At 46.3% G+C, this 13883-nt stretch overlaps 2 protein-coding genes across 3 annotated transcripts in view; one reads left to right on the forward strand and one right to left on the reverse strand.

Annotated features, from left to right (window-relative positions):
* The first annotated feature begins 9064 nt into the window (after positions 1-9064).
* Hyi (hydroxypyruvate isomerase (putative)) lies at positions 9065-11719 on the forward strand. Of its 2 annotated transcripts, XM_005370058.2 has the most exons (8): positions 9073-9320; positions 9392-9503; positions 10607-10721; positions 10855-10933; positions 11019-11068; positions 11159-11228; positions 11324-11458; positions 11565-11719. In XM_005370058.2, exons 1-8 carry the CDS (start codon positions 9122-9124, stop codon positions 11636-11638), a joined length of 834 nt encoding a protein of 277 aa, XP_005370115.1. In that variant the 5' UTR covers positions 9073-9121; the 3' UTR covers positions 11639-11719. The 2 variants fall into 2 exon arrangements, with proteins under 2 accessions (XP_013210248.1, XP_005370115.1); XM_013354794.2 differs by having other exon boundaries at positions 9065-9320; positions 11019-11228.
* Positions 11720-11812: 93 nt separating this feature from the next.
* Positions 11813-13883, reverse strand: part of Szt2 (SZT2, KICSTOR complex subunit) — a 46373-nt gene continuing 44302 nt past the window's right edge. Inside the window, exons 71-73 of the mRNA XM_026777488.1 lie at positions 13695-13811; positions 12593-12661; positions 11813-12449 (exon numbers count right to left, since the gene is read on the reverse strand). Of these exons, the coding sequence (XP_026633289.1) occupies positions 12306-12449; positions 12593-12661; positions 13695-13811 (330 nt within the window). The 3' untranslated portion in view covers positions 11813-12305. The remainder of the gene's footprint in view (positions 12450-12592; positions 12662-13694; positions 13812-13883) is intronic.

Genomic DNA, 13883 nt, shown 5'->3' on the forward strand with positions numbered 1-13883 from the left:
CACTCACATACACACACTCGCATGCACACATCCACACTTACATGCACACACTCACATGCACACACTCACATGCACACACCCACACTTACATGCACACACTCACATGCACACACCCACACTTACATGCACACACTCACATGCACACACCCACACTCACATGCACACACCCAAACTCATATCATGCACACACCAACATACTGACACAGACACATAAATCAAAGCTTTAAAAGAATAAAACTGATAGTGTACTGTGCATATTTCTCTTAAAAATTAAGTTTCTGGGGTCCCCCCCCCAAGACAGGGTTTCTCTGTGTGGCTTTGGAGCCTGTCCTGGAACTTGCTCTGTAGACCAGGTTGGCCCAGAGATCCACTTGCCTCTGTCTCCTGAGTGGTGGGGTTAAAGACGTGCGCCACCACCACCACCCGGCTTGTTTCTGAGATTTTTTTATACCATCACATTAATGTTTTCAGTTTTAAGCCAAACTTCAGCTCCACCAAACTTCACGTCGCTCCAGTACAAGAGCAAACTCAGTATTTCATCGGAACCGCCAGTTTTGTCTTTCCCTCTCCTTACAACCCTGTGGGACCGTGCTACAAATCATCTGCATGTGTCTCCACGGACGTTTGGCTCGTTCCGTCCTTTGGCTGTGTAAACTGTGCTGCTATGAACATCATGGGGCTCGCTCCTGCCACACTGGGGCAAACACTTCTTCAGAGAACACACCTGGAAGAGGAACTGTTGGATCAAGGGCGTCTCGGCTGTACGAGTCCGCGCCAAATTGTTTTCCAAAGTAGTTAGAGTGATTCACAGTCCCACCGACGGCGAGGAAGCATTCCAGCTGTCTGACTTTCAATCTCTTTCTCGCCAGTCTGGATGGTAGTGAGTGGAATGTCACTGTGGGTTTGATCTGTATTGTACACAGGCTTGGGACTGTCTCAAGTCCGCACGGGTGGATACTATCACGTGACCAGATGAGACCCTGAACTCTGAACTCTACACTCAAGTGTCAGTTGTCACTCATTAATAGTTACTGGTTGCTGATACTGCAATAACACCACTCCCATGCAGCTTCTCTGGGTAAAAGTTAAACCCAGTCGTGACTTGAAATAATAATTCAGTCTGATCCCCATGTCGCAGAGTCCTAGAAACTATAGATGGTCAAGTTATGAGTGAAGAAAATAATTTATAGGTTGCGGTACAGTTTCAGTGAAAAAGCATGTTCTCTATGTACGGTCGGCTGGGTTCAATCCCTAGCATGGAATAAAAGGGAAGATGCTTTTCACGGACATGGTGCTCCTTATGTATTTATTTCAGTGAAAGCCATAAAGGAATTGGGAGGAAAAGGGAGTTATGTCCACCTAACTCACTCTCTCGGCCACCATAAAGTAATATGAAACAAGTTGCGGATCACTGTGGGTCCGAGAATTTTGTTCCTGATTTGGAACTTGGGATGGAGGTGCTATTAGGATTTAAATAGAATTATCTTGGTATGGGTAAGGGATCTACAGTGAAGAGTTAATAAAGGAATTTCTTTCCTTCGATGTCACTCTGGATTGTAAACCTGCTGATTGATTAAAAAGCTAAACTTAGTTAAGAGGCCACAACCTTATCAGACTCTAGCCAAGAAACACACTCCAGAACAACCCGAAGGTCTAAGAAAATTCAGCGGCAAATGGGCAAAGTCAGGTGAGCTGGTGGGCCTGTCCTTGAGACTGAGCTGTAGGAGTGGAACCTCCAAGCACGTGGCTTAAGGATGGGACAGGATTGGACCAGTGTCTGTGTGGGCTGGACTTAAGGATGGGATGAGACTGGACCAGTGTCTGTGTGGGCTGGACTTAAGGATGAGACGAGATTGGACTGGTGTCTGTGTGGGCTGGACTTGCGATGAGGCTGAGCGGGACAGTGGGAGCTAGCTGGGTATGCTTGGAGCTCTCAGAAAGGAGGCTAAGATGAGTTCTACTTATGGGGGGGTTGTGGTATAAATTTAGGTTTTAAAGCTCCTTCCTTTCTCTCAGACAAGGTTTTGCTATGTTGTTCAGGCTGGCTTTGAACTCACAGTGTCCTCTGTGTCAGTCTCACACAGCTATCAAGACTTTGGGCAGGGGCTGGAGAGCTGGTTCAGAGGTTAAGAGCACTGTCTGCTCTTCCAGAGGTCCTGAGTTTAATTCCCAGAAACCACATGGTGGCTCACAACCATCTGTAATAAGATCTAGTGCCCTCTTCTGGCCTACAGGGACATATGCAGGCAGAACACTATATATATAATAAACATGAAGGCGTAAATCACAAAACAATTCCACACCAGTTTGGAATTATGATTAATAAAAGGGTTATTTATTTAAAGGGAAAACTTACAGATGACCATCCTAGATAACAGCCCTCTGTGCGACCAGGAAAGGAGTCTAGTAGCTGGAAGCAGAGTTGGAAGCAAAAGAGAGAGAGAGCACAGGGCTACTGCTGCATTTTAAAGCAAAAGAGACCACGCCCAAGTGGGCTGGTATCTTAAAGGCTATTGGCTGAAGGAGCGGAGGGAGCTCCCGCAGCACCTCCCCTTTTGTTTAAATAAGAGAGTTCCAAACCCGATACAAAGCAATATACATGAAGAGCAGATATCAAGCAAAAGATTAGAATTACAATCAACATACATAATACTAAGCAAGGAACATATGCTAAATGTTTTAATAAACATTCTATCCTGAGGAGTCTAAGTCTTGTATTGGAAATGGCTTGGCTAGATAATAAGAGGACAGTAACTATGACTATCTAATCTTCAACCCTATCGAAGGCCTGAGAAGGGAGATAATATTACTTGAGCAGGCAGGAAGTGCAATCAAGCAGCTTCCAAAGCTAGCAGTATATGACAGAGACAGTTGGCTACCTGGGCAATCACCCAAAGTCTCATTTGCAATGTTGGAGCAACCAACTTTGGCTAAGACCTAGAATAACTGACAGACCATTTTCAAAGGCAAGAAAAAATTTCAAAACTGTCTTACCCTATCTTAGCAAGATTTGACAGTCCTGCTTATCCATTTTCAGATACTATATCTTGTCAGTGGTTGAGGCATGGGCATTTCTTTGCCCAAAGGCCAGTTTTTGCCAAGAAGAAAACAGGCTCCAAGTGGAGTGTCTTTGATGTTCAACATTCTCTCAGGAATAGATCAGTGCTGCCAGGAGCAATCATGTCTCATGTCAACAAAACCCTAAGTTGTTTTTTGTTTTTGTTTTTTTTAACAAAACCCTAAGTTATTTAAATGCCATGTTCCACAGATCCTTGAAGTGGTTGAAGATTATCTATCTATACAGAATACAATCTCTATGTATCTAAAGAACCTAATTGATCTAACTGTATGTTCAGCAAGCATGAACAACTATTGACCTATAATAATTAATACCTGCATAACCTAAAGACTAAAACTTCATGACAGAATATTAAATAACCTATAAATAAATGTGCAACAAATGAGGACAATGACCTCATAATGTAAACAATATATAAGTATCTTGATCAGAGGTAGGAATAATATATAATGTAATATGAAAATATATCCTAGCTGGGTGGTGGTGGCACTCGCCTTTAATCCCAGCACTCAGGAGGCAGAGGCAGGCAGATCTCTGTGAGTTCGAGGCCAGCCTGGTCTACAAGAGTTAGTTCCAGGACAGGCTCCAAAGCTACAGAGAAACCCTGTCTTGGAAAAAAAAAACAAAAAAGAAAATATATCCTAAAAGTTGTATCAATATACAAAATGTCCTAAACAGAGATAAAAACATCCATATACACAATCTGACAAAATAACTTTGCATAGGTATACAAATAAAAAAAAAAAACAAATATAATTTGAACTTGTATCAATATACAAAACTATTCTAATGTAAATTTTTTTACCCCAACCCTCTATCTAATACAAGTAATAATCAACAACCCCTAAACAGTGTTTGCAATCCTATGGGCAAACTTTTTGGGGATGGAGGTATCATCTTATAGAATCGCTTCCTGCTGTCATGGGGGTGATATTCTCTTAATGGGATCCTGCAAAATTAAAGTAATGGTTAAGTTTCAAACTTACTGTCTAGTATAGTTGCATATAATTTCTGAGCAGTTGATAGTTTTTTTTCCCCAAAGTTCTTATTTGGAGTTCTGGCCAGAAAGTCATGAGAAGGTGCACCATTTCAGCAGCTGGTACCCAAATAAAGAAGTGGTCTTATAGTAGTGATGTCTGCATCACTATGTCATCTCAACTAGGTAGAGTTGTTGCTGTGGGGCCCCATCTTCTTCCTGGAAACTTTAAAGATTACTGCAGGAAAAGGATCTGTAGGAAAATCTATTGTTCATCATGAAAAACTTAAACATTATTCATATATACAAACATTCAATGGAGAATATGATATAGGCAAAAAAGGCATGGAGAACGTAAAAATTTTTCCTAAAGTCTTTCTTCTGCCCCATACCAGATGGCTCCCCATATGAGACAGAAACTCTGAATGTTCCTTTTAACAACATGCTTGGATTTAGAGAAGTACAGAGCCATTGTCCAACTCCAAAACCAGATGAATATATTAATATGTGTGTGTGTGTGTGTGTAAATGTAAGTGCAACCCATACCTGGATTCATAAACCATATTCTGTTTTCTAGATACTTCTTAGTGGATAGTTATTTTTTCTTCTGTCAGCATGCAAACATCCAGGGTCTCTTGAATTTTTGATGATGTGTATTTTCCTGCAAAGATAAGAGCAGAACCCTGCCCTAACCCTTATGAGCTTTGCTTACCACCTGCATGATTGTCACTATTGTGGATGTGGTATCATTTCTCTTTCATTTCTCTTTTTCAAAAGGTTTTTTCTTTTTCAAAGCAAATCTTTATTAATTTTGATGGTATCCATAATTTTTCTTCTCTTGTGGAAACAAGAACAAAACCCCTTCCCCAACAGAGTACATCTCCTGTTTTCCATTGTGAGGTCAACACATCCTTGAAATATACTGGTTTATTCAACTCAGAAGCTTTTTTCCATTATCCAATGCCTCTCTGCTGCTGTTGTTCCTTTCTCGTTAGCATTAAGAAAATTCAAGGTTAATAAAGCATTATGCAATCTATTTCTGGGGGGTATTTTCCATCCCTTTCTGTTTGTTCAGCATATCCTTTATAGTAAAATTTGACCTTTCTATAACTGCCTGACCTGTAGGATTATTTGGTATACCTGTAATGTGCTTTATAATAAGCAAAAATACATTTCATTTTCTTAGATACATATGCTGGACCATTGTCTGTCTTTATTTGTGCAGCTATACCCATGATGGCCATAATGTCCAATAAATGTGTGATTACTGAATCAGCCTTTTCTGAGCTCAGGGCAGTAGCCCATTGAAAACCTGAATATGTGTCTATTGTGTGGTGTACATATTTTAATTTACCAAATTCTGTAAAGTGGAACACATCCGTCTTCCAGATTTCATTCCTTTGAGTACCCTTTGGGTTACTTCCTGCAGGCATCGGTGTTTGATTATAGAAAGAACAAGTAGGACATCTCTTTATAATGTCCTTAGCTTGTTGCCATGTAATAGAAAACTCTTTCTTTAAACCTTTGCTATTGGCGTGATGTTTTTTATGAAATTCTGAGGCCCGCAACATGCTTCCAATCAATAATTGATCAATTTCTGCATTATCTTGTGCTAGAGGACCTGGCAGACTTGTATGGGATCAGGTATATGTTATGTACATAGGACAAAGCCTTTTCCTGATTATGTTTTGCACCTGGAAGTCAATTCTGTATCATCTGGTATCAATTCAGCAGTTTCAATACATAAGATAACTCTTTCTGCATATTGTTAATCAGTCACTATATTAAGAGGGTCTTTAAAATCCCTCAGCACCATGAGAATGGCATATAATTCTGCCTTCTGGACAGAACTATAAGGGCTTTGTTCCACCTTACTCAATTCTTCTGATTTATAACCTGCCTTCCCTGATTTATTTGCATCAGTATAAAATGTACAGGCTCCAGTTATTGGTGCATCATGTACAATTCAGGGAAGAATCCAAGAAGTTCTCTTTATAAGGTTAAGTCTATCACTTTTGGGATAGTTGCTATTAGTTTCTCCCAAAAAATTAGCACAAGCTCTTTGCCATGGTTCATTGTCTTTTCATAACTTTTTTATTTCCTCAGTGGTAAAAGGCACTATAATTTCTGCTGGGTCTATTCCTGCTAGTTGACAAAGTCTCAGTTTACCTTTTATAATTAATTCAGAGACTTTTCCACATAAGTTTTTAATTTTTAACTTGGTTTATGTGGTATAATGATCCATTCTAAAATAATATCTTCCCTCTGCATTAAAATTCCTGTAGGAGAAATTCTGGAAGGCAATATGACTAGGATACAACTAAGATTTGAATTCACCCTATTCACATGTGCCTCCTGTAATTTTTCCTCAACCATTGTCTGTTCCTTTTCTGCTTCAACTGTTAATTCTCTGGGACTATTCAAATCTTTATCACCATCTAAGGTTTTATTTAAATGAACTATTAGATCAGTTGTTATCCCAACAGCTGGTCATAGACTGGAAATGTCTCCTAACAATGTTTGAAAGTCATTAAGAGTCTGAAACTGGTCTCTCCTAATTTGTGCCTTTTGTGTTCTAATTTTTTGTAAACCTATACTGTAACCTAGGTAATTAACAGAATATCCTCTTTGAATCTTTTCAGGAGCAATCTGTAATCCCCATTTAGGCAAGACTTTCTTTACTTCTTCAAATATCCTTTCTAAAGTATCTGTATTTGAATCAGATAACAAAATGTCATCCATGTAATGGTAAATTATAGACTTAGGAAATTGCTTATGAATTATTTCCAATGGCTGACTTACAAAATATTGGCACAACGTGGGACTATTGAGCATCCCCTGTGGGAGGAAAGTTCATTGATATCTCCTAGTAGGCTGAGAATTACTATAAGTAGGCACTGTGAAGGCAAATTTTTCTCTATCCTTTTCTTGTAAAGGTATAGTGAAAAAACAATCTTTCAAATCAATAACTATAAGAGGCCATCCTTTTGGTAATAGAGAAGGCAAATGAATTCCAGATTGTGGCGGACCTATAGGTTGAATTACCCTGTTGCTCTTAGATCTGTCACCATTCTCCATTTACCAGATTTCTTTTTTTTACAACAAACACAGGAGAATTCCAAGGGCTGGTTGATTCTTCAATATGGTGAGCATCTAGTTGCTCTCATATCAGCTGTTCCAAAGCCTGTAATTTTTCTTCAGCTAGAGGCCACTTCTTAACCCATACTGGTTTCTCAGTTAACCATTTTAAAGGTAGGGTTGTTGGTATCACTAAAGGCTTGCTAGTTGCTGTATGTTCTTGTATAGCCTGAATGGCTGGTGACCTTTTTCCATAATACAAAAACAAAACAAGAATTTAAGGGTGGTTGCGGAAGATGTGCAGTTCCACAGGACCCAAGTCTAGTTCCCAGCACCTACTTAGCAGCTAATTCCAGGAGATCTGATGCCCTCTTCTGGCCTCCGTTGGTACTGCATGAATGTACTGCACAGACATATAAGTAGGCAAAACCACCATACACATAAAATAAATTTTAAAAAAGATTGCCAGGCAGTGGTTGCACATGCCTTTAATCCCAGCACTCGGGAGGCAGAGACAGGCGGATCTCTGTGAGTTCGAGGCCAGCCTGGTCTACAGAGCGAGTTCCAGAACAGTCTCCAAAGCTACAGAGAAACAGTCTAGAAAAAATAAAACAAACAAACAAAAGCCTGTTTCCACTTATGAACTATATAATTCTAAGCGGCAAGTAAGTCGGGTTTCTGTGGATGGAAGAGATTTGTTCAAATTGCTTCAAGAAACACAGGAGCCGGGTGGTGGTGGCACACACCTTTAATCCCGGCGCTCGGGAGGCAGAGGCAGGCGGATCTCTGTGAGTTCGAGGCCAGCCTGGTCTAGAAGGGCTAGTTCCAGGACAGGAACCAAAAGCTACTGTCTCGAAAATCCAAAAAACAAACAAACAAACAAACAAAAAAACAACAACAACAACACGAAACACAGGAGGCTTTGCAGGTACTGTAGCATCCCAGCCAGGGAAAGCGCCCAGCTGTGGAACAGCCACACCGGGACAGCAGATTTTCCCGATGCTTTTACTTAAGGACTCCGTTATGCTCTTCTGAGCTCTACCTTTGTTCCACTTTTTAAAATTATTTTTTTTTAAGGTTTTATTTTAAGTTTCCACATACCCAATCATCTGGCAAACCCAAATCCAGATAAGGGAATCTTGATTGGCCCAGGTTGGCTGTCCTTGGATGTCTTCCCGTGACCCAATCAGCGGAGGCGGAGACTGCCTCACCCCCAGCTGCTTACTGCCCTTACCCTGGTACAGCTGTTTCTTTTATGGACAAACATCTAGAACTGGCAAGCTCTGTGATGGACATTGCTATAAAGGGAATCTTAAAAATAAGATGGGGACCCAGAGGCGCTTTAAAGCGCTCCTACAGTGCGCATGCATACACACACACACACACACACACACACACACACACACATACACCATCCACAACGACATGAAGATAATTATGGGCTGTCTAAGTGTGCAGTGCAACAATAAGCAGAGATTGGCACGACTTTGAAGAGTATGGAAGAACACGGGGGAATGTTAATAGACTGTCGTTTGGAAAAAGATAGGCTATAAAACTATATACAACATGATCCGAATTTTCTCAGAAAAAGAAACTGCTCACTTAGTGTTTAGTCTTTAAGGGAAAACCAAAGGGCTGGCGGTGTGAAGACTGCTGGTATAAAGATCCGAGTGTGGTGGAGGTAGGCCTGTAATCCCATAGAAGGAGGCTGAGGCAGGAGGATGACGGCGGGAGACCTGGGCCAGCACATGTGACATAGTGAGACTCTGACTCAAATAAAGCTATTTGCTCATAACTTTCGAGCGTTACTTAGCGAAAAGCCACATACATTCTTTTCTTTCACCAGGAGATTCGTTCAGACATCCACCTCCCTTTGTTTGAACTGGACTGGGACTTTGGCTTCCAGTGCGGTTGCTGCTAGGGCGGCCTGGCTCCGCCCTTCGCCAGTTACCCAGCTTCCTGACCCGAAGCCGCCGCCTTCCGCCCACATGGCTCCGCTACGCTTCTCGGCCAACGTTTCATGGCTGTTCCCGGAGCTCCCCGGGCTGCCCGAGCGGCTGCAGGCCGCGGGCCGTGCGGGCTTCGAGGCGGCCGAGGTGGCCTGGCCCTACGCCGAGCCGCCCCAGGCGCTGGCAAGCGCTGCACGGGCCGCGGGGCTAAAGATGGTGCTCATCAACACGCCGCGGGGTGCGCACGGGGGCGGGGAGTGGCCGGGCTGCGGGGAGCCAAGCCCGCACTAACGCTGGTTCTCTCCGCAGGAGACCAAGAGAAGGGGGAGATGGGGCTGGGGGCTGTCCCCGGGAGACAGGCGGCCTTCCGAGAGGGGCTGGAGCAGGCTGTGCTGTACGCCAAGGCTCTGGGCTGCCCCAGGTACCCTGCCCTGCCCTCCCTTGACCTTGGGCCGGGTCGGGAGAAGCCCCGCGTCTGTGGGCTAGGGCATTTGCAGACTGCTTTTTGTATTTCGTGTGTATCATTCTGTATACCACGCTTTCAGGCTCACCTCACATGCTGGGTGCTGGGGTCTGATGAGGGAGCTTAACAAGGATGAGAAAGTCTGGGGGTGAGGATGGGGGGCAGCGCGGTTTGCAGATAGCAATGCAGGTAATGAAACTAGCAGGCCCACACACCCACTTTATAGGGAGAGGTCCACTCTTCAGGCAAGGAGGCTGTCCCTGCCAGAGGACGGTTGTTGAGCCCAGTTCAGTTAATGAGGCCGGAGGTGGTGAACACTAAGTTCCAAGGGCCTGGACGTCTGCAGGGCCTGTGGGAATTTGGATGTGGTTGAGATGAGGAGCCTCAAAATGGGACTAATGTCAAACCCCAGAGGTCAAGAGGTGCTGGGAAGCAAATGGCGGCAGGAGGCTCATTATCAGTCAACAGTAGGGACAGAAAGCATTTGGGAGGAGACTACGATGTGAAGCAGGGTTAAGCAACAAGGACTGTCTAAAAGGGGCAAGGGTTAAAATCGTCTTTAAAAGGTAAGCCTCCGGGCTGAAGAGATGGCTCAGCAGTTAAGAACACTTGTTCTCTTGCAGAGGACCTGGGCTGGGTTGCCAGTACCCCACACGGCAGCTCACAATCAAGTGGCGGGGCAACCCCAAGAGCACCAGGCACACACATGGTACACACAGATACATGCAAGCAAGACGCTTGTACACAAATAAATTTTTAAAATGTGAAAAAAAAAGAAAGCGAGCCTCAGGCATGCTATGAGCGCAGGAACAAGGGAAAGGTGAGGTTAAGAGTCCAGGAGGGAATCAGAGATAGGCAGAGGCCCCATGGGCTGACTGCAAGAGGACATGGGTGACTTGCCTTGGGCTGACACGCAGCTGTGGAGGCTGCTGGGATGTCTGGGCATATGCCTTAAATGGTCTGAAGACCTGGGTGATGGGGGAGGCCGGTACAGTCAGAGAGCACCCAGAAGACACACAGGGACTTGAGGGCATGAGCCCTCCCCACAACCTTCTCTACAGGATCCACCTGATGGCTGGCCGAGTACCCCCCGGGGCTGACCGAGCAGCAGTCAAGGCGGAGATGGAGACAGTGTTTCTGGAGAACCTGAGGCACGCGGCTGGGGTTTTGGCTCAGGTGAGAGAGTAAGGGGGTACACGGTGGGGACTGGGCTCACTGGGTGAGGTACAAAGCTGAGCAGGAGCACAGGTCAGAGGAACAGATGAGGTTGTTTACCAGTGATCCTTGACAGCCTCCAACATGGTTCTAGGAGAACCTCGTGGGACTGCTGGAGCCCATTAACACCCGAATCACGGACCCCCAGTACTTCCTGGATACACCCCAGCAGGGTAGGATTCTAGTCCTGTGCCACCCCCTTTCTTTAATTTACACGTCCCAAAGCCTCATGGCTTTCTTCCTGGCTTTCCCCCACAGCGGCAGCCATCCTGCAGAAGGTTGGGAGACCCAATCTTCAGTTACAAATGGTGAGTGGAAGACAGGTGCTTCTCCAGGTCCTGTCTTCCGGTCTGGGGAGACTGCAGCAGACACCTGCGGGTTTGATGTTCTCTCCCCAGGACCTGTTCCACTGGCAGATCATGGATGGGAATCTGACAGGAAATATCAGGAAGTTCCTGCCCATTGTTGGTGAGGGCTCCCTCTACCAAGCTCCCTCCTGGCCTGACGCTGTTTTTTATGACTGCTTCTTTTCTCATCCCTTGTCCCTTCTCATCTGTTCCCAGGGCATGTGCAGGTGGCACAGGTCCCAGACCGAGGGGAGCCAGGCAGCTCAGGAGAGCTGGACTTTGCTTACCTGTTCCAGCTGCTAGAAGATGAAGGTTACCAAGGATTTGTGGGCTGCGAGTATCGGCCTCAAGGTGAGGCTCCTGGTACTTGGGGAAGGGGTCACTGGAGGGACAGATGTTGGATGGGGGCTGTCCTTTCCTTATGGGTCGAGATGGCATTACCTCTCTTTCATTACAGGAGACACGGTGGAGGGTCTGAGCTGGCTACGCTCATACTGGGACAGACGGGGCCACCCACGGAGCAGCCAGTAGGATTTGATGGGCACCTGCATGCTGCCCTGGGGCAGCAGGTGAGGGTCCTAAGGCTCCTCTGAATTAAAGACGCACTGGGCATTTTCATGTGTATATTACAGGGGCAGGGGACACACAGTGTCGAATACTTCAATGTCTCTGGGTTAATTCCCTCCTACTGAGAAGGGACACACAGCTCAAGCTCAAATCCTCCAGTCGCTGCCAGGGTTGCTGTGTATACACAGAGCTTCTTGGCCCTCCTTATCTACAGACAAGGAACCAAAGGTCCAGTGGGGGTGGGAGGTAAACTCTGGTCACAGGTGCCTGAGAGGCAGGGCCAAGATTAGAGCCAGTGTCTTATCGCAAGAGTAATGTTCAACAGTGATGGCCAAGTGAGAGCAAGGACCAGAGGGCCAAGGATGCAGGTTGCACACAGTCACAACTCTGAGTCAGGTGTTCTAAGGGGTGAGTGCCTGCCAGTTCACGTGAAGCTCCCTGGGGCCCCACCAGCTGGGCAGGAAGGAGGGTGGTCCCTGTTGCCAGACTGTAGCAGCAGTTCCCCAGACAGTCACAATCCTTGCTGTCACTGTGTCTGAGGACTCGGGGTTCATAAATGCTGGTCTGTCGTGCCTCAAATGGCACGCTTATAGATCCACAGTTCAGCCAATGAAGTCAGTAGTCCACTTTCTCAGAGGAGGCGGGTCCAGAGGGTGAAACAGGCTGTGTTGATGACAGATTCCAAGTGGTGATAGGTAGAGACCAGCTGGGCTGGGGGGCTCTCACTGTCCTGGGGCTGCACTGGGAAGGGTTCTCGGAAAACCACCGTCAGAGACTGTGGGGAACGAGACAGAGGCACAGTGGTGAGAGGCGTGTGGGGGGACAGAGAGCTAGCTGCAGGAGGGAGCCTACTCTTAGAGGGCTGACTCGAGTACTTGGGGTACAGCTCCCGTGAAGTCCCTTGCCCTTTGTTCTCACCGTCTTTCCCAAGTGTGAGTCCAGAAACACTAACACAAAACAGTCGGTGAACTTCTGATTCAGCACAACCTGAAGCAACAGATACAAAAGAAGAGGGGGCGAACCAGTGGGTGTGAACCCTCTGCAGAGCTTCTTGAAGAGGCAGGAGGGTAAGGTTCCTTTTGTCACATATCTGAGCCTATCTGCGAGCCGGGGTCACTCAGGATGGTATTGCCACACTGGGCCTCAACCTGCCTGTCAGAGCCCTGTCAGGATCTTCTAGAGGACATGGCAGGGAAGCCAATCAGGGAAGGGCAGTTCTAGACACCTGGCACAACCCTCCAGCAGTTCCAGGTCTCCTACTGCCTTCTGACGTCGGCTGCTCCTAGCACTCAGCTCCGGATCTACCACTGGGTGATTTCCCCTTGGGGCTTCTGCACCACCTACCAATGTGGCTGTGGCCTCTCTCTCTTGATCCCACATGTCCACATACCTCCTGGATGACAGACTCAACTTGCCCCAAGAACTCATCACCCTTCCTCTGTCCCACTCTAGCTTCAGCGCGCCCATCACTGGTACCCCAAACGCCCCTCTGCCTGCCCCACTGAAGTCTTGGCTTCTCTGGATGACCTGTGGCATAGCAGAGACAAATCTTGCTCCAGGCCCACTCCTCCTCTCACTCGCGGTCTTCCTAACCACAGCTGCGCCATCTTCTCATCTCTTTAGTTTCCCATGCACACACTCATCACTGTCACTTTCTCGCTTCCTGTTCTTCACAGCTGTGCCTTCACACCCGCGTGCGCAGCGTCCACCTTCTGGGATACTGCTGAGACGCAGATCCCCAGACAGTGGTGGAGGGTGAGCACCTGTGTTTCAGTGGGTCGAGTGCCACGCTTGGTGTCTGGGACCTCAAGCCAAGGAGTGTCACTTCCCAGCAATTATGCACTCGGGCTCACTACCCACCGCTCAGAGGTTTTAAAGGCTATCAGTGTGGTCCAACTCCAGTAAGACAACACCACAAGGCAGAGCTTGTTTGCCAAGCCTGGGCTCTCTGAATGGTTCTGTAATGTCAGATGAGGATTTCTGCGGCTTTTCTCTGTAGAGTGAGGACAATAGGACTCACCAGGTACTGGGTTCCCATGTCCGGGCTCTGAAAATGGCGGCAGCTTTGGGGGAATCGACTCAGGAGAACCTTGATGAGGCTCTGGTACCAGGAGACCGTCATGGACAGGAAGCAGTCCTGGGGAGGGGAGGGGTCACAGCCCTGAGCCTACCACTCCAGAGTCACCCAAGATTCCTTCCCTCCCACCGA

This window comes from Microtus ochrogaster, unplaced genomic scaffold, assembly GCF_000317375.1.
Source record: "Microtus ochrogaster isolate Prairie Vole_2 unplaced genomic scaffold, MicOch1.0 UNK69, whole genome shotgun sequence".
Lineage (NCBI taxonomy): Eukaryota > Metazoa > Chordata > Mammalia > Rodentia > Cricetidae > Microtus > Microtus ochrogaster.